Raw genomic sequence first — 21,293 nt, 5'->3', positions numbered from 1 at the left:
TATGGTACGACAGAGGATTTTTGTTTTATTCCTTATATGCAGCAAATCATACATTAACAAAAAAGTGCTTTACATATTTGGTTCTCTCTACTAGTACTGCACATCCCATCATGATGTTTCTGTTTTACCTTAAAACACTCTCCAGAGTAAAGTTCAATTGGATAACACCTCACAGTTAAACAATGTAAGGATGCATTGCCCAGGATTAACAATGTGCAAATAACAGCTACCATAGTGCAACGCCCATACAGCTGCCAGCCTGCTGTGATTCATAGGCTAACTCACCAGTGAGCAGAAAGCAGTGGTTTCTATAGGAACAATAAAGAATACAAATAACCTTTCACAAACAGGTATTTCATAACTGCTTACAGTAAGGAAGACATTTAAACTGTGATTGGCCGTCACAGGCTGCTGTAAACTAAACACCACTCTCTCTGACAGAACACTTCTCTGAGTGATTTAACTCAGTCTAACTTTCAGGTTTCTCTTTTCAGCCGCAGACCCCATGTCGCCTCTTTATGTGCGTCGCTAAGTTCCTCGTACTACTTGTGTACTTTAAAGCGGCACGTCATCGTTTACAATTTGCGAGCGATTTTTCAAGTTGTCCGTCTTTCTTGAAAAATCCAAAGTGTTGCCGAACGTTTGATTTGTAGGTATTTTTCAGTATGCTGTGTTTCTCTTTCTCCTCGACTTCATGTGTGTTGATCACTGAGACTCGGCCTCCGTAGTCCGAAGCAAAGATCAAAGATCGTCTCTGCGGAGTGCTGACAGGGTGAGAGGATATTATATGAATGAATCGTTTTTTTACCGATGCAAAGACACTACAATCGATGCATCACGAGTTCAACCCAAACTGTAGCCGATGTGCACTCTTTCAACCGGTGCACTCGCATCTTGAACGTTTATGGCGGTGCACTGATGCGAATCGGTGAATCTTAACATCCCTAATGTACAGTATGACCTGATTTGGTGTTGAATGGGGTCCTCCAAGGGATAAGGCTTTTAATGTAATTTAATATGTTTTGTGATTTAAAGGGTAGACATAAGTGCCTGTTTTCCTTGGCACTGACTGGCTAGTCATCTTAGGAGTTGCTTAACACATGAGCGACCATTCTTTCTCAACTAACTGACCCTTGGATGAACATTTCTAAATTGTAATTATATTAATTATAATTAGAATAATTATTGATTACAGTTAATCAGTGGTGGAATGTTATGAAGTAAGTTTTCTCATGTATTGTACTTGAGTACAGTTTCAAGGTCCGAGTATTTTCATTTTGTGTTACTTACAACATCTTCTCCTCTAAATCTCTGAACCAATATTGTATTTTTTACACCTCAATATTTATCAGACAGTTTTAGTTACTTTACATATCAGATTGTTGGCTTATACAAAATATTAAATAAATACATAAATGAACGTTGATATATAGTTACTGGTTAATAATTGCTGCTAGATGCAGCAGTACAAAGTCATTCAAATTAGCCCCACCTGCTGTGATACACAAATGAATGTATGAAAACCATAATTCAGTTTTTAATATATATATAATTCTGATTCTGGCCATTACGCTCAAGTACTTTTAGCTTTGGTACTTTAAGTATATTTTGATCTCAATACTTTTGTACTTTAACTTAAGTAAGATTTTGAATACAGGACTTTTAATTGTAACTTTGATTGCTACTTTTAAATAGAGTACTTTTTCAAACACTGCAGTTCATTCCTTGTTTAAAATATATAATCAGCTGTGGTTGCCACTTTTATTCTTCATTAAAAAATAGGATTTTGGAAAGAGAACAAATGTGTGTATTGTATTTCATCTACCCAGCACCAACCCTTTGACACAGACATTTGTGGTTGTGTGAACGAGGTCGGTACAGTGAAGTTTTAATGATTGCCATTTTGAAACGGCAGAACTGCAACATCCTCTCCTTCCTGACAAGTTCCTGCCTGACACATCTATTTTTACAGGGCGTCCACGCTCTTTGCACCTGCTTATAATTCATGCAGTGCTTCCTAATGTGTCCGGTCCAGGGATCGACGGCCCCAGAATATAAAAGAAGGTTAGAAAATGATGAATATTCATGTCTTGAGGGGCTTTTAACGTTCTGACACTGTAACAGCTGAGTATGGGGAGGTGTAGCCGGACACTCAGCAGAGTGGAGGATCAGGGAGGAGCGTCAGTGGATTTTTCTAGACTACCAAAGTCACACTTTTCTCTCAAGGCTTGCTTATGTGCACCTTCTTTACGTATAGTGTCCAATAAGTGTTAAGAAATCTGGTTTCAGCTCAAAATAAGATGTCTGCAGTGCTGCACAGGAATGATAAAACTCATTATTTTATTAGAGGTGAAGATGATAAACACATACATATCATAAACATGTCCATTCACCTGTACTTATGTGAAGTCCAAATGAAGCTATCCAATGGACCGTGTTCTTTCAAGTGATAGCCTTTCAGCCCTCAGGATTGTTCTGTCGTTACACACTAAGAGTGTAAGTTCATTGTCTGTCTTGGGATGTATAGTTCTCTTAATCATTCAATCAAAACATTATTTTCACCTGTGATGAAACTGTGATCCCTGAGGAATTACAGTTTCATCACAGGTGCACCATATTAGAATAAACTAAATTAATATTTATATAAACAGAAGTTAAAGTAAAAATGTGCAATGAAAGTCCTTGTAGCCACTGGGACACAGTGTATTAGATACATGAACAAGGCACGACATCCACACAACACAGGGACTTGTGAAGACTCAGACTCATGATGAAGACTCAGGCTCATGGTGAAGACATGATGAAGACTCAGGCTCATGATGAAGACACGATGAAGACTCAGACTCATGGTGAAGACATGATGAAGACTCAGGCTCATGGTGAAGACATGATGAAGACTCAGGCTCATGGTGAAGACATGATGAAGACTCAGGCTCATGATGAAGACACGATGAAGACTCAGACTCATGGTGAAGACATGATGAAGACTCAGGCTCATGGTGAATACATGATGAAGACTCAGGCTCATGGTGAAGACATGATGAAGACTCAGGCTCATGATGAAGACACGATGAAGACTCAGACTCATGGTGAAGACATGATGAAGACTCAGGCTCATGGTGAAGACATGATGAAGACTCAGACTCATGGTGAAGACATGATGTATACTCAGGCTCATGATGAAGACATGATGAAGACTCAGGCTCATGATGAAGACACGATGAAGACTCAGGCTCCTGATGAAGACTCAGGCTCCTGATGAAGACTCAGGCTCATGATGAAGACTCAGGCTCATGATGAAGACTCAGACTCATGATGAAGACATGATGAAGCTCATGGCGCAATCCTTGTCGTTCACAACAGTACTGAAGCCAACAAAGGAAAGGTTGAAAATGTTGTCGGTATAAACCTGAACCGGGGAGGAAGCTATCGATGAAAACGTTGTCGTCAGATATATCCAGGTGCAGCCAAGTTTAGGGTTTGCTTACTAGCTTTTTTTGTATTTTTCAACCACCTTTTACAGCATTCATCAGTTTGCTAACTCAGACATTGCTAAATCAACAGACCACCTGAAGCATCCTATAGTACAGGATCCCATATACTGTTGTAGTCGGATTTAATCCAGTTAATGTTCTGCCATGTGAGATGTGATGTGATTTAATATAATGTAGTACAATATAATCAATGTATTCAGTTTATTATCTCATTTTCAAAGTAGAAACTGTGTGTGTAACAAGGAGTTTTAAAAATAAATTGGTCTTTGAAACTTCAGAGGTAAGTGTTTCAAAAGTTAGGCTAAGTCTTTAACATAACGTAACATTTGACAGCATAGAAAACATTAGAACAAGGATATGTGGCCACAGCACAACCAATGTCTCTTTCCCCCTTGGGAGTCCAAGTTTTTGGCAAGTAAAACTTAACTTCAGCAAGTTTTTATTGCCTTGTTTTTACCTGTGAAGATCCCTATACCTACTCAACTGTTCTGTTCTGTTGGTGGGGAGGTCCTGTTTTCTTTTTGCCAATCCTGGGTCTTTTTTCCTCCAACAATAAGTTATTAAAATACATTTTATCTGGTGTGAGGGGTAGGGTTAGAGTTAGGGTTAGGGTAATGTTGTGAATCGAGTGGCCCATGGTGGTGGTTGGGTTATGGTATGGGCAGGCGTATGTTATGGACGACGAACACAGGCCACTCGATTCACAACATTACCCTAACCCTAACCCTACCCCTACCCCTCACACCAGATAATGACTGGTTTTCGGACCCCCCCAGACCCCCCCAATAAAGCAAAACTGCACGTTTCAGAGTGGCCTTTTATTGTGGCCAGCCTAAGGCACACCTGTGCAATAATCATGCTGTCTAATCAGCATCTTGATATGCCACACCTGTGAGGTGGGATGGATTCTCTTGGCAAAGGAGAAGTGCTCACTATCACACATTTGTTCAGATTTGTGAACAATATTTGAGAGAAATGGTTATTTTGTGTATATAGAAAATGTTTTAGATCTTTGAGTTCATCTCATGAAAAATGGGAGCAAAAACAAAAGTGTTGCATTTATATTTTTGTTCAGTATAAATATATAAAAATAGGGACACCTTGTATTGTTTACTCTCAGTACAGCACCGCTTTCCGAACAGGAAATGCACCCTAATACAAAATAAAATCGCACTGACACTTATTATCTAAATAGATATATATTTATTTATATAAATAACAACATCTTGTATTTTAGTGACACCCGCTAGACAACAGTGGAGGAGGGTTTGAGAAACAACCGTATTTGCCGGGTGCACCACGGCGGAGGTGGGGAGGTTCCAGGGGGTGGGACCCCTGAGTCCTGAGACGGTGCGTCTTGGTATACTGAGCCCATACTGAGCTGTGTGAGGCTGCGCACTAAACAACCACAGCCTCTCACTCTCACTAAGAACTGTTCATGGCTCTCATCAACACAGAGCCCAGAATTACATAACAAATTAATTAATGAGTCAATCTTTGATTTACTCCCAGTGTTGGGCAAGTTACTTCCAAAATGTAATACAGTACATACTTTTTAAGTAATAAGTTGAATTACAATATTACTGTCTCTGAAATGTAGTGAGTTACAGTACTTTTATATTACTTACCAAAATAACCGCAAAAGAATGGCTAGGTATTTGAAATGCTAAAATGTAGTTTAGTGCAGCTCATTATACATCCAATGAAGGGCGATGTGGTGTAGCATAACAACTGTGTAGGCCCTTAAGGCTACTAACAACTCGTATTACACGGCTTAGTTGAATACTCGATTCTGATTGTAACTTATTAAGATGTGACACGTTGTTAATACAGCAGTACAGACCACTGTCAAGGACTATAATGAAGGTTGCTAAGGAGGATCAAGAAAGAGAAAGGAAAAGAGGTTAAAAGACAGAGCGCTGGACGTCAGATAAATCACCAGAAGAAGGCAGAGAGGAAGTGAACACTAACAGGACACGGAATGGGCTCTGTTTGTTTAGTATATGGCCGTGTAATAAACGGGATAATGTGCAGCGCGGCGGCCATTATGGGGAAAAGAACACCCGACAGGCTGATCAGGGAACCCGATACGAAGCGGAGTGATCTTGATCAGCCTGAAGGGTAAACACCAAGCTTACTAATCTACCCACAACATTTTGTATCTGGTGTCGGAATGTCTCGCGATGTTAGTGAATTATCAAAAAACAAAACACCATTTAATTTCGGGTTAAAATGTGTTGTAACTGTGTTGTAACTGTATCACTGAGAATTGTAACGGGTAGTATATTACCCAAATATCATTAGTAATGCGTTACATTACTTCGTTGCAGCAAAAAGTAATACATTAATGTAACGCCGTTACTTTTGTAACACTGCTCCTAAACTGTCAAACTGAAGTGTTTCCTCCTTCAGAGGAAAGACTTCAAAAGGTGGACGTCCCAGGTTTCAAGTAACAAGTAACATGTAATGTTTCACCCATTTGCCTGGATTTTGATGTTAATTCCTTTATACTCATGGCTGTAATAACGTTTGAAAATGTGGCTTTTTAAAGGAAGGTGGGCTGCAGTTGCTACTTCAGCATTGCAAAGGCAACTATGGTAATGTACAGATTGTTCAGTTCCTGTATGGCCTAGATCACGAACAACCTTTCACATCTTGAGTCCTTCCTTATACATCTGCTGTTGACATGACTTGCCGTGAATTGGGGAAAACCATATTGTTCATTATTTTATAAAGTACATTTCCTCCAGGTATCATGATTTTCTCTGTAGAAACTTGAAGGCTGGATGTGCTTCGGTGTGGACTAACTTTCAAATGTGTGCAAATACTAAATGATGATTTCTAGGTCTGGAAGTACAGTTATGTAAGGGTTCAGTGTGTTCGTACTCATGATGAATTTTTGCTCAGATATCACGATATAACGTTTTTTTCTTTCAGGATCACCACGACAGCTGCCTGCATGATGGACCTGCGCAGATACCCACTGGATGAGCAGAACTGCACCTTGGAGATTGAAAGCTGTAAGTGGCTCTGGCTTTGCTTGTGTCTCTTTTACACCTTTACTTTATTTACTGTGTTTTGGTCATCGTGCATCATCAGGCTTCGTAGACCAACAGAGGAAAGTCAAAGTGACAGGAGGTCCTGTTACACTTTAACAAATTGTGTATGTATATTTTGTGGTGTCAAAAAAAGAAATGACTGTGCACACAATAGAGTTAGTCCAGGCTGTAACTTGACCACATCTGTAAGGACAAGTAAATAAAGAACTATAGTCTTGAACTTGACTTGAAACCAATCAAATCAACTTTTGATTGTCCGATATGTACACAGTAAAGCGTACACATTAAAATGTAAACACTGCATCCCATAGTACATAGCTCCTATAGTATTAGGAGCAGGGCACAGTGACTATACAGCGCCAGGGGAGCACAGGCAATTGGCTGTTTGGGGACTTGAACCCACGACCCTCCAGTCCCCAAGACAAATCCAGAGGGGCTGAGCTTCTGCACCGAATGAATGGTGTTCTAACTCAAAATATGTCTGAAAATACAAATTACAGAAACATGAACCCTCCTAAAAGTGATAATAGTAATAACTAATACCTGTTTTTTGTGTATGCACTTTCAAAAGTTATGTTAATGCATGACACTTTAGGTTGCCTTGCACATAAATGTATGCATACATTTAAAAACATCATGTTCCATATTTAAATATGGAACATGATGTTTTTACTCAGGGGTTCCCGTTTCTCTCTCCGATCCTTCCCTTCGCCTCAAAAACGTTGAAGTTAACACACTGTTATTTACTCAAAAATAGCACAAAAGTATCGTTGTTTTTATTTATTTGTTTAATTATATAATGTCTGGCTTTTTTGCCGTCCGTCAGGAAATGATTTTCTAAATAAAGTAATTAATAATATATTATTTCAGTCAGACAACTCACGTGTTCCTTTAACATGTTTATTAAAAGCAGCATATAGTTGAGTTTGGCGTCTAGGCTCGGGCCTCATCACTCCACAGATATACATAGCACGATGAGTGATGATTAAATAACTAACCCCCGAGCCTACAGGTGGAAGCTGGGGTGGAAGCTGGGGTGGTGGTGGGGCAGCAAGCAGCAGCGACGTGGAGGTAGCTGCAGCAATAGCAGCAGCAAGCAATGCATAGAGAGAGATCTGGCAGGTTAAATAGAGCGGCATATTAAGGAGACTCTGTTTGGTTGGTTGTAGAGTGGCAAGGGGGCGTTATGTGTGAATGCAGCATAAGTGCTCGAGTTGACTGCCTGAACTAGCTCGCAGGCTTCGCCCCATTTATGAAATTATTTTGTCTATTAACTATAGCGCAGGGTCATGTTATGAACGTCTTTTCTATGTTGCTGTGCGGTTTTTCCATCGGTTTGGGGTTTAAAATATAAAAACGGTAATAAGCCAATAAGTAATAAGCCTTATCAACCTTAACTATAAACAGAATTGCGTTGCCAGGCAACAGCTTAGGGTGAAAAAAGTATTTCCGGTCTCAAAGTTTTCATAGTAAACCAAAAGTATTCCCCTCACTGTCAAATGATTTTACAGTGATATCTGCAGTACTCATCAACTTAAAACATCAGTTTATCCTTGTTAATTACACAACATTGATTGGTTTAAATTGTGTACAATGCTTTTGTGTTTTTCCCCTTCGATTCGGAGAAACAAATCGTTTTTTTTGGAGTTTAGGATGGCCGAAGACACACTATCCATAATCCTCAGCTATCGTTTGGGACTACACCAGTCCCTTTGCTTGACAAACCCCGTGATTAGTCCTCAAGCTCTGTGATTGGATGTTAGAATGGCAGTGCGCCAAGGTTACGGCGATCATCAAACAGCACTTTGAAATGGAATGAAGCCACGGCAGACTATCCAAAATAGGATTTGAATGAGTCCTTATCTCGTAATTATATGTACAGCACTTTGGCTCGACCAAAAATCGTTTATAAATGTGCTATATTATAAATATAACTTGATTTGATTTGATTTGATGTTCTATGGCACGTCTCTACTGGGAATTGTAGTTTTAAAAGACGTTTTCGTATTTCCTACAATTAGAAGTTGCCAGTATTATACTGTGTACACCCCTGGAGGTTTAGGGGATACAAAACACAGTGGTGTTATCACATTTAAAACATATCATTAATAAATGGGTGAAAATTGTTTGTGTCCAATGGGCAGCATTAATATATATACACACATGCCAGCTAAGGTCAGAAGAGCTTTATTTAACAGCTGGTCTTATGTCTGTGACCCCTCCTGTTGTTCATTGATAAGCCTGAAACATGCACTTGTCAAGGTTCAGATGCACATTTAGCAAATATGGCAGTAGCCATCGATCATCTTAAGATAAGATAAGATAAGATATACTTTATTGATCCCAAGTAATACACGGCAGCATGGAAAACATGCAATGTATTGTTACTTTGTAATTCTACTCCACTGCAATTCAGAGGTTAACCTGGTATTTTTACTCCACTACATTTATTTTAGTTACTTTGCAGATTCTGATTAATGATGTGAAATATAAACAACCCTTAAAGCAGACTTTAGTTACACCTGAGTAAAATTCAGGAAAGGTGATTGTCAAGTGCCCACAATCAGGCGAATTATTTGATAGTTGGTGCTTGAGAAGACTAAACATTTATCTGCAGATCTCTATAAAGTATTACTCGTTATTCTCTACTAATAGTTCATTTAAGACTGTATAATGGCTATTTTGCACATCCCTTTAAATATTTCAAGATTTTCAAAGGTTTATTGACATATCATATTATACACAACTACGGTGTAGGTCACAGGTTCCTCAACAGTGACATATATCAATATGTGAGTATACCTCCACCATTAAACTGTCATATTCTGCACATTTATTATACTATCTACATACATAAGAGTATAATTAATATGTATAATATCAGTTAAAATAAGTGCTTCAACATAGTTAACATTGCAGGAAAGCAATATATTAGACGTTAAGTACTTTGTCAGGCTTAATATTTATCTGTAGATACCCCCAAAGCTTTTTTATTATTTAAAAGAAGACCTTAACCTAAAGTATTCTTTATGTTTAAATAATGGTTAATTAGTTCGTCTGTTTTGCACATCCTCATATTAATATCTTTGTACATCCGGCACTAAACTGTTTTATTGTAGAGATCATTTACAGTATCTTCTTGATGTTTTCTATTCTATATTTCTATATTCTACCTTCTACTTTCCCCCTATTTAGTATGTACTCTTAATGTTTTTTTAACCCAATTTATTATTCAACAAAACAATTCAATAACGTGTTTTAACCACTAGGCGGTGTGGGTTAAAAAACGGTCAAGTGTTAACACAATAAATTATACTTTCCAGAATAAGTTTCCAGTTTAGTTCATGACGGATATATTTTGTTATCCACATATATATTTTCTTGATATTTGTAACACCAAACCGACATAAAAGATGGTCTTAACATGACCCAGTGGTCTAGTTAATAAAACATAATAATATCAAACATAATATTACTATTAACTTTATTGTGAAATTAAAACAGAACGGTAAAGGAAAATACAGTTTCCGGTGTCCGTGTGAGACCCAATCTCTCTCGATTTGAAGCTTATGCATTGTACCATGAACTGATGAGGAGTTGGAAAGGCAGTTTCTGAAGGTGTTAGAAATAAGGTACACACAGCATACAATGCCATAATAACTTTGTATTATTAGTGTAGGTAATGTATGTATAACATCTGAAGATGTGTAGTTTTATTCATGTTTTCACATAATTGTACAGGATATTGCTATATTATTTCACATGTTTTACTTCTACACATTAATATCTGATTTGTAAAACATCACAGACAGAAAGGTATATCCATCATTTAACGGTAAGCTATTGAAATTATGATTCCATAGATGTGTCTCCCATCACCAAAAACCCCTGACTATTCTCTCAACTCAGTATTTACATTATTATATTCAAAGAAAATCAGTAATATTTTTTAAAAACTACAAGTCCCTTTCTATCAGCTGTGCACCGTTATGGTGTAAATATAGCCTATCTACCAATTGGATCAAATATAAAAGTCAACCGAATTACTATTGATACTGCAAGGAGACGTATTGTGTGAAGAGAAATTGAAGATGATGTTTAATTGCTGATATATTTATGATCCACGTCACGTATTCAGTTTCGGCGGCATTTCTTCCAGTTTGTCCAAAGGTCTTCTGATCAGGGCTCTATAAATAAAGAACTACATTACATGTTACTTGTTAGAGACGCTTTTATCCAAAACATCTTACAGTGGTGAAGTGTCTTGGCCAGGGACACAACGACATGCTGACTGCAGTGGGGTTTGAACCTGTGCTCCCCTGATCCGAACGCCAACGCACCAAACCACTACGCCACACGCCTCCCTATGGCGGATGTGTAATATTCAATGCAGCCGAACCATGTATTACAATGCCGTTATGTGATGACTTTCAAAGAGAAAAGCAAGCACACTCGGATTAAAGTTTTATTTTTTTTATTTTTTTTTATTCGGATTTCATATCGCATAAACACCATATCCCAACGTGAATTGCGGCTAAAACATCCAATCACCAAGCTTCAACCATAGCTGAGGATCTTGGGTAATCAGTTCAGTGGGTGTGTATCACAATAACGCTCGAAATGTCCCTTAGAGTGGCGAAGTCAGGCCCATCTACTTCCGGTCCATGGGACCTTATTTCGGAAAAATTATGTATTGAAGTCAATGGAGAGAGAAAACGTATATTTCAATCCCGTTTGAATTGTGCCACGAATTACACATATGATGTTTGTCAATCTTAAAAAATAATTTCCATGTCTAAAAAGTCACAGTTTGTCATAAAACTGTTGAAATATAAGACTATGAAAAATACGCAACTAGAAAGACTACAAATCCCAGAGTCGCGAAAGTGATGTCATAACTGATGTCACAATTGTTTTCCTCCGCTAAATATAAGAGATAGCTAAGATAAGATAACTTTAACAAGATGCCTGTGTGCTTAGGTTTTTATCATACGAGCATTGGGTCTTGCTCGTTCTTTCGCTTCCTGTCTGATGAAAGGACCAGGAGTAGCTGGATCAAGTTAGCTACCTAGCTAGTAGCAAGCACGTTAGTTAGCATTACAGCCTTAGCCTTGTCATTGTTATTAGCCTTAACATGAAGTAACATTAAATAACTCAAAATGTTAAACAGTAAGAGTAGTAGTCATATTTCGTGAACCCTTTGAAGAGTACTGTCACCGGTGTGATCATTCTATAATACACCATGTAAGCCCGGGGGAGAAATGCTAACGCTACATTAGCAACAATTAAACCTTAAAAAGATCAGGCAGTTCAGAGAGAATCAAAGGAACGCAGGCAGGCAGGCAGGCAGGCAGGCAGGCAGGCAGGCAGCTAGCTTTGCATGATATTCTTCTGGACGTGTTTCATTGTGGTGATAGTGAGGGTAGTCAATCCCTTGTTTAGCAAGACAGTAGTGAAGGCCATCTTGGTGACGTGTGTTGTTGTGCGAGACCAGAGATGTAGTTCATTGAGCGTTTCACACAAAGAAATGTGTTACTTCACAGTTTTACGACACTTTTTTTTGACCGGCAACATTATCTTTTAAATTGACAAAGATAATCCTTCTCTCTCCATTGACTTCAATACATAATTTTACCGAAATAAGGTCCCATGGAGGTCCACCGGAAGGGGAGGGACTTCGCCACTCTATAGAGGCCTACGTCTGTTTCCGGTATTGTTTATGACGGATGTATGTTGTTATACACACATTCCTTCATATTTTAATTTTAATTTACATTAACGTATTTCGTGAGGCCTTCTAAAATGTTTTTGGTCTTTGGAACCTACTATTTCTGAAATAAGAATAGGATTCGAACAGTAGCATTTACTTCTGCATTTGCATGGGTAACTTTCTGGTCCTGATAATAAATCCAGATACAGATCACATGCCATGTTGGAAGTAACTTAAAAACCTTTTTAGACCTCTGTGTGTCTGTAGTGAGATAAAGGAGTTCTTGTAGAGTGCATTTTCAAACCCAGATACAGCAAAAAATAGGTCTAAATATTTTTAAACCACTTCATTAATGATGTCATATGTGACCTGTTCTATCGAAATCAATCGCATTGACCCGAAGACACATTTGGAGTTCTCGTTCATAACACTCCGTTCGATGTCTCACTATGGGATGCGCCTCAACGCGTATGCAAACAGAAGCATCAATCTCATTACGCCAATCCTGATTGGCTGGTGATCTTGACGTCAACGTCAGGGAATCCACCCACCCTTTAAGTAGCTTGCGCTACGACGCAGCGTCATTCAAACACTTCTTCTCGCTTCAGAGCACATCTCGAATTATCAGTAACCGGGCTAGCTTAACGGTCCACAGACTGAACCCAAAGCTAATATTCGGTCGACGGGCGCTTGCCGGTTACTTTTTTGCTTTGCAAGAAGACTGAACAATATTAACACACCAGTTAATATTGTAATCTGCCTCGCCGTTTCTTTCTGTCGAAATAACGGTAAGGTTTGATTTTTTTCTTCAAGCTAGTAACATACCTGTTGCTAGTTTTTTCTTCCCTCTACACCGACGCCACGGTAAAGAGGACGTTCTCTTTTCTCTCTCACACCAGAGGAGACAGAGATAAAAAAAGGTATTAACACACCAGTTAATATTCTTTAAAGAATAAAATCTACAACGTCGCCTTTTTTCCGGCAAAGTTGGATTTTTTTCTCAGTAACGTACCTGTTACTAGCGCGTCCACTCCACGCCGACACCCCGGCGAACGAAGATGGACCCTTCTCTCCCTCACACCAGAGGAGTCAGGGACTCGGAGGCTCGGCTATGCGGGTTAAAGATTTCAGGCACAGACTCACACCGGGTCTGCTCGTCCTGCCTCGGGCTGGAACACGCCCGGGAGGCTATCGATAACCCCGGCTTGTGCGGGCATTGTACCCGCTTCACCATTAAGAGCCTCCGCCGACAGTTAGCACGCCAAGCTAGCTTGTCGGGACGGGACCCCCTCATGTCCGCTGAATCGCCGGCCGGCAATCAAGACATGGTGGCGTCCGCCGCAGAGATTGAGCCCCGCGCTGTGTCAGACTGGGGCTCAACAACAGTGACAGCCGCTGAACCAGAGCCCCACGCCGTGTCATGCTGGGACCCGGTGGCAGCAAGAGCTGCGAGAGCGGAGCCCCGCGCTGTTTCAAGCTGGGGCTCCCAACTGAACCTCAACATGGTTCCACCCGCGGAGGATGTCCTGGAGTTGGACTATATGGAGGACGAAGAGGATACCTCTGAGTTCCTCCTGTCTGACTCGGATGACGATGACATCTTCGATTCATCGGCTCAGGCTGAAAAGCCGGGAGCGATGTCCGCTCCCCCGGACACATCTTCAGAAACATCATTTGCTTCAGATATAACTCATAGCAAATAAAGTATACAAATATAAGTAATAAAAAGATAAAACACTGGCATTTAATTGACTATTTAATAAATAGAATGGTTTTGAATAATAGATGAGAGTAAAATCTACGTCACTTTTTTTGTATGAATTTATGTTTCATTCAATCACAGAGGTTGTTGACTTGACTTATGACGAGGTTTGTCGCAAAGCCGACAGGCGTCGTCACAACAATGGCTGGGGATTGTGGGTAGTGTAGTCTCTTTGGGTGCTCCACATTTCAGAGAAAACAAGTTGTTTCTCAGAATTGAAGGGGAAAAACACAAAAGCATTGTACACAATTTAAACCTATCAATGTCGTTTAATCAACAAAGGTAATCTGGTGTTTTTTTGTTGATGAGTAGTGGAGATATCACTGTCAAATCAATCGACATAAGGAGAATACTTACTTCCGGGTGTACAATTCTCCGTTATCCAATGGGAATGGACGCTCACATTGCCTTTAAGAGCTGTGGACATAAATGTCCATTTGTCCATGAGTGTCAAATACCGCCGCAGATGGGAATACATTGCAATCAGTTGAAAGCTCTTTGCGTCCGTTTATGAAGCTGAAGGAGCCTAGGGGCGTCACAACTGGACGCCACGGGACCCTGACCAAGCGTCGCTCCTGGACGCTTAGGGAGTGAGAGTATGTTGGATTGGTTGCTTCTTTTCTAACACAAAACCACTTAAATGCGTAGTGCATGGTCCGAGAAGGACAAACAAATCAACGCAACACTGTAATATTACAGATCAACAACACAGATACAATTCTCATTTATTCATTTATATACATTTTATTTATATAATTAAATCGATTTTTTGTTTGTTTTATCTGAGTGTTCCACGGTATTCTCTGAATACCTTGAAGGCCCTGACGGTTCACCACTGCTATAAACATAGCCCAGAGACGTTAGTGTTGATTAGGATCAGCCTGTGGGAAATAGTTCAATGGAAAAAGAGAGCCTACTTTCTGCTTTATCAGTTACACTGATTTAATAAGTTAGTTTTACTTCCTGTTAAAATATGGAGGACATACTTTGAACAATTCATTGTGTAAATGAATGGTGATTCACTATGAATGTTTCAATGTTATAATAATTAAATGATCCTGGTCTAATGGACAAGACTCAAATTGTTTTTCAGCTCAAAATTAAAAAAACGAGTCTCTACAGATGTATTTGTAAAATATTACTGTGATGAAAACCTCTATGCAGCAATGCAGAGCCAAAACTCAGGAAAGGATGGAAGCAGGAGCAGCTTCAATCAAACACTGATATTTATTGAGAGTATGATACGGCCGGAGAGATCACAAAGTATATCACATTTTCATGTGGGGCAACCAAGCAATCTCTGAAGACAAAGGGGAGAAACTGGAATCTGTATATCCCGAAAAGGAGGGATTGGCATTACCAGACATTGGAACAAGAGCCGATTGTATTGCAAACTCTCATGATGCCAAACTTCCCCCACAGGAAGGCAGAGGACCTCTTGACCCGTGTCCTCCTCAAGTTGCATATGCGACTCAACGAAAAGCATATCTTTGTAATAACAGATTCTCAGAAAAGCTGAGAATCTCTAGACACAAAGAGATCGGATTAAAATATTCTCTGACAATTACTTTTGTTATTTTACTGTTGCTAACATTTACTAAACGGGAAATTACATCATGACATATTTTAGGAAATGGATGTGGAATCTGCCTGTGCAGCTGGAGTCTTTATGCCAGTGGGCCTCTGGTTTGCTCTAAACTTTCTAGGAAAACATTACCTAAAATTAAACAATGGCGTTTGGCATGTAATTGCATTCTTGCCAATTGAATCTCAACATCAGAAAAGGTTTTTGGGCTAAGTAATCACGTAACTTTAGTAGAAACTCATAGGTGAAGGACTCACCTAGAGCACTACTTCCTGTCCTTTAGGAGGAGGATAAATAGGGCTGTGGTGGCTAAGTCCATAGGGACATGGCTTGGCAACTGGAAGGTCACCAGTTCAAGTCCCGGAAAGACCAAGTGCTACCGAGGTGTCCCTGAGCTCCCTTGGCGCCGTACATAATGGAAGCCCACTGCTCCTAACACTAGGATGGGTTAAATGCAGAGAAACCATTTAGTTACATAGTACCTGTACTACGTAATGACAATAAGTTGAATCTTCTTCAAATAGGAAGGCAGTATGCAGCGTAGGCCAATGGGAACAAAAATGGCACTCAGAATGTACAACCACCACATTCCCTGGTAGACCACACATTTTCATGGTTCAATAGCAAGGACAGGGCCACAATATATCAAAGATTTGATTACAGGAGATATTGAATGTTAGCAGAAGGATGAGGGATGCTGCCTGTCAGACTGGTCTGGAGGACGAACTGAAGTCAAGGCAGAGGGAGACTCAGGGTCGGCGTCATGGGGGGTCATACGCGGGCCATGCCCCCCCAAATGAGTCACTGTGCCCCCCAGGGTTGGCAAGCCTTGCCACTTTGCCGTTTTTTTTTTTTAATCATATAAGTGAAAACGTTTCCACTAAAGGTTTTTTGTGTGAAATAAGTCAGAAATAAAGAATACAAATGACTCTTGCCGCTTGTGTTACCTTTATCACATCAGCAACAATACTGGAATTTTCAGCAATAGGTTTCACGTCTTAAGAATGTGCATCAGATTACATTCAGGGCGGTTTGTTGGTAATATAAAAAGCCAACAAAACTTCATTTGTATTGGTGTAAGAAAGGTACATTTAAACATATCTGTTTGCTTTCCTGGTTCCAAAATGGTGTAACAAGCTCCCGATTGATATCAGGACAGCAGATAGTCTACACATCTTCAGTTGCAGACTAAAAATCTACCTGTTTCGACGGCACCTTGCGTAATGAAAACATTTCTGGATGTAGTAAAATGTTTGGCTTATTTGAAGGCAAAAAGGTAGCACTTAAAATGGTTTGGATTATTATAAGCTACTGTACCTAAAGGATCCTTGCTTTGAGTTTGTTTCTTCATGATTGGTTACACTTATTGAAAGTTGCTTTGAAAAAAAGCGTTATTCAAATCAGATGAGATGTCATGTACTACATTGGTTCATGACATGCTTGTCTTGTGTTTTAAGGAAGGTTTACCTTGTTGTGTCCCCCTCCCTCTTTCAGATGGATACACCACTGACGACATCGAGTTCTACTGGCAGGGAGGACCCAACATAGGCTCGGTCACTGGAGTGGAGAACATCGAACTGCCCCAGTTCGACATCATAGACTACCAGACCCAATCCAAGAAAGCTGTGTTTGCCACAGGTAATAGAGTCAAATGGTGTCCATATATTAGATATATTAGTAAAAAGGAACATAATTATCTTTCATGTCATTGTCACCACTTCTACTCTTTTTGCTGCCTCTCTGTTGGACTCTGTTGGGGGGGAGGTGCATGTACTGTGAAGTCGCCGGAGCCTCGCAGTGAGGCTACTGCTGCAGAGCGCATAAAGCAGACTCTTCACGCTAACGAAGGATCACTTCTTCTTCAGGGCAGGCAAGGCTACGCAGTACGCAGTCTACTGTCCCGCAGCTGCTGCCTCTCTGTTGGACTCCGGGACTGCACATTACTCACGAGATGTTGTATACAAAAAATGTGGGGGGCGAACGCACTAACCACTCCGCCAACGCCACAGTCTGGCGGGCCAGTTGATGGTCACTGCTCTACAGATTCTGTTTTAGATCCTAATGGGCAATTTTGATGACATGGAAGTGTGTGGTCGGCTTTTTTGACATTTGGAAAGATTGATCCCACTGAGTTTTCCTCTTATCTGTACATCATTAATTATGTCTGTGTGTTTTGTGGAGCAACAGTAACAATGTTCTCATCACCCTGTGTGTAACAGGCTCTTATCCACGTCTGTCCCTGAGCTTTAAGCTGAAGAGGAACATTGGCTATTTCATCCTGCAAACCTACATGCCCTCCACCCTGATCACCATCCTGTCCTGGGTCTCCTTCTGGATCAACTACGATGCATCGGCTGCCAGAGTAGCTTTGGGTCAGTGGCTTTTATATTATTTACAGATCGTGTCTGCTGATATGATGTTTGTCCTGGCTCTATATGTGTTTATGCTGGAAGATTGATTGGTTCACTGTTTGGGCCACACATCTCAACAATTATTACATGGATTGAGAGATTCTTTAGGGAAATGTATGGTACCCAGGATATTAATCCAAACTTGGAGATTTTCTGAATTTTCACATAGTGCCATCATAAGGTTAAATCTGTTTACCTTAGCTGTACTTTTGTTTTTTTATGAATCTCAGAAAATGTTAGCATGCTTAGATGCGATATTAAACTGGTGAACACAGTTCAAAGTGTACCTATCCCTTTATAGCAATTCCTTCTACTGCAGGGTTGGACCATGAGATAATGCTTCCCTAACAAAACCCAAACACCGACGGAAATACGCTGATTATTTGATATAATAATAAAAAGTACATTTACAAGTACCGAAATGTACCGGTATTTACAATTTCTACTACTTTCTACTCCAATACATCTCAGAAGCAAATATTGAAATGTTACTACGAAACACGCTTTACATGTTATAACATTTTAGTTAGGCGACCATTTACATATGGTATGGCCACTTATCCAATATGTGTGAAGATATTTCAATCTTGACCAAAGGTGTGGACTGATTAACCCCTTGACCTGCTATCCCTACACCACGACCTTAAAGGTAGGGTATGTAAGTTTGAGAAACCGGCTCGAGATACACTTTTTGTTATATTCCATGGAATGCTCTTAACATCCTGATAGCAATGCATATCTTAAGTGCTTTGACAAAAAATCCATAATAAAACGTCATCTGTGGAAGCTGTAATACTGTAAAAAGTACGACCAATCATTTTAGCCGACCCAGCTAAAATAACTGGATGGCCTACCTGCCTGTCAGACTTCCATCTGTGCACAAACTTATCTCGTGCCCTCATTGGTCATGTGCGCGTTTGTGTGTATTGGAGGAAGGCCTCTATAAGGAAGTGGCAGATTTTCTCCGGTCGTGTATTTTCAAATTCTAGCGATCTGGAGCCGGTTTCTCAAACGTACATACCCTACCTTTAACAGAAAAAGAGAATATTGGAAGATGTCTTGGAAATGTCTTGAAACGCCCACAGTCAGTATACAGTATGGTCGGCAAAGAAGGGCTAATGAAGGCATTGATTCTTCTGCAGCAATGTTGTCCACTCAGCATGCAGTTCTTGTCAAAAAGATCTTCTTCTTACCGCTTTCCCATTTGCTTGCAGGTATAACCACGGTGCTGACCATGACCACCATCAATACCCACCTTAGGGAGACTCTACCCAAGATCCCCTACGTCAAGGCCATTGACATTTACCTGATGGGTTGCTTTGTCTTCGTCTTTCTGGCCTTGTTGGAGTACGCCTTTGTCAACTATATCTTCTTCGGTCGTGGTCCTCACCTGCAGAAGAAGGTGGCAGAGAAAGCTGCAAAGTCCAACAACGAGAAGAACCGACTGGAGAGCAACAAAGTCCAGGTGGGTACGGGGCTTTGTGTAGTTTTGGTACCATTTGGGCTTTGACATCAGAGAGGCCAAAAAAACATGGCAACAGTTGGCTGTCGGTAGAACCATTGTTGTAATACTGATGAATTAGAATAATGTATTCTAATGGTACGTTCACACCCAAATACACAGAGACGTGAATTTGAGCCGGTGTCACAACTGACGCGATTGATGCGGCAACAATGACGCGACTCGTCTCTTTGCGAGAGTTACATTTTTTCAACTCAACGTCAAATTTGTTAACGCGTTCTGCCATCTTGTTTGCACAGTTCTCAAAGCATTCATTTATAGTTTTTACAAACCGGTAACAGTATGTTGTTATTTCGGCATCATTTGTAAACGTGTATTTGTTGTAGTTGGTATCCACCATAGTATCAACATGGATATAAGCCCCGCCTCCTTTGCATGACGTGAGTAAATACAACTGACAGCCTTGGTGAAGTCATACAGTTAACGCAATGCGAACGCACCATAAGAGAAAAAAGTCGTGTTGTATACACGTTCTCACTCCCAACCCGTCACATGTTGACGGACGGTCAGGGCCCCTCCCCGTCACTCTATTATGCACAGGGTACCCCTTGAGAGTCAGTTTTCAACGGGCAGGGCGTCCCATAGACCTTCATAGACCTCCCATAGCGTTGATAATAGACGCCAATCGAACTCTCCCCGGCAAATGCTCTACCCCGACGGTCGGTTGTTATTGTCAATATTAATATAATAATTTTTTTTTGTTTTTATAGTCATACTCGATTTCGGCAATTTTATTGATGCCCCAGCTGGTTGACACCTCTTTTAGCAGAAACAAAGGCTACATTAATGTATTAAATAAATGTTAATGCATGTGTGTGGTTGTGGAATTAATGGATGTGCCGTTGTGCTTCAACTACAACCCTAATTATATTTAAAAACATTTTAGAAGGCCTCACGAAATACTTTACTGTAAATTAAAATGTAAATGTTAAGGGATATGTGTAACGTGGTGATTGACATTATTCACCCACGGATCTATGGGTTGGGGTATTGTTCCGCACAGACATTTTAGTTAACCAGACTTCCTGTTGATGTGAAATCCGGGAAAACATTTTTAAAATAAAATAATACTGTATTCCGAGTGTGCTTGCTTTTCTCTTTGGAGGTCATCACATAACGGCATTGTAATACACGGTTCGGCTGCATTAAATATTACAGATCTGCCGTAGTTCGCTATTTATGGAGCCCTGATGAGAAGACTTCTAGACAAACAGGAAGAACTGCCGCCGAAACTGAATATGTGACGTGGATCATAAATATATCAGAAATTAAACAAAATCTTCAATTTCTCTTGACAATATAATTCTCCTTGCAGTATCAATACTAATTCGGCAGACTTTTATATTTGATCCAATCGGTATATTGGTATATTTACACCATAACGGTGCACAGCTGATAGAAAGGGACACCTGGTGGTTAAAGCACGTATTGAAATGTATTATTTTTATTATTAGATATGAATAGGAGACACATTTATTTAAACATGAAATAATACTTTAGGTTAAGGTCTAATTTTGAATAAGAAAAAAGCTTTGGGGGTATAAATATTAAGCCTGACAGAGTACTAATATATTGCTTTCCTGCAATGTTAACTACTGTATGTTTATGCACTTATTTTAACTGATATTATACATATGTATTATACTCTTATAAGATGTATGTAGATAGTATAATAAATGTGCAGAATATGACAGTTTAATGGTGGAATTATACACACGTATTGATAGATGTCTTGTGATGCACTGTTGAG

General features: G+C 39.9%; 1 protein-coding gene across 2 annotated transcripts in view; it reads left to right on the top strand.

Moving 5' to 3' along the window:
* The window catches only part of gabrb1 (gamma-aminobutyric acid type A receptor subunit beta1), a 98,874-nt gene that overhangs the window by 63,000 nt on the left and 14,581 nt on the right, over window positions 1-21,293 (top strand). For both annotated transcript variants that reach the window (XM_034112077.2, XM_034112078.2), the window contains exons 5-8: window positions 6,432-6,514; window positions 17,105-17,248; window positions 17,830-17,982; window positions 19,236-19,486. In XM_034112077.2, the coding sequence (XP_033967968.1) occupies window positions 6,432-6,514; window positions 17,105-17,248; window positions 17,830-17,982; window positions 19,236-19,486 (631 nt within the window). The remainder of the gene's footprint in view (window positions 1-6,431; window positions 6,515-17,104; window positions 17,249-17,829; window positions 17,983-19,235; window positions 19,487-21,293) is intronic.

This window comes from Pseudochaenichthys georgianus, chromosome 22, assembly GCF_902827115.2.
Source record: "Pseudochaenichthys georgianus chromosome 22, fPseGeo1.2, whole genome shotgun sequence".
NCBI lineage: Eukaryota > Metazoa > Chordata > Actinopteri > Perciformes > Channichthyidae > Pseudochaenichthys > Pseudochaenichthys georgianus.
Note: the sequence above shows the minus strand (reverse complement) of the source record. Positions and strands in the feature narration are given on the sequence as shown.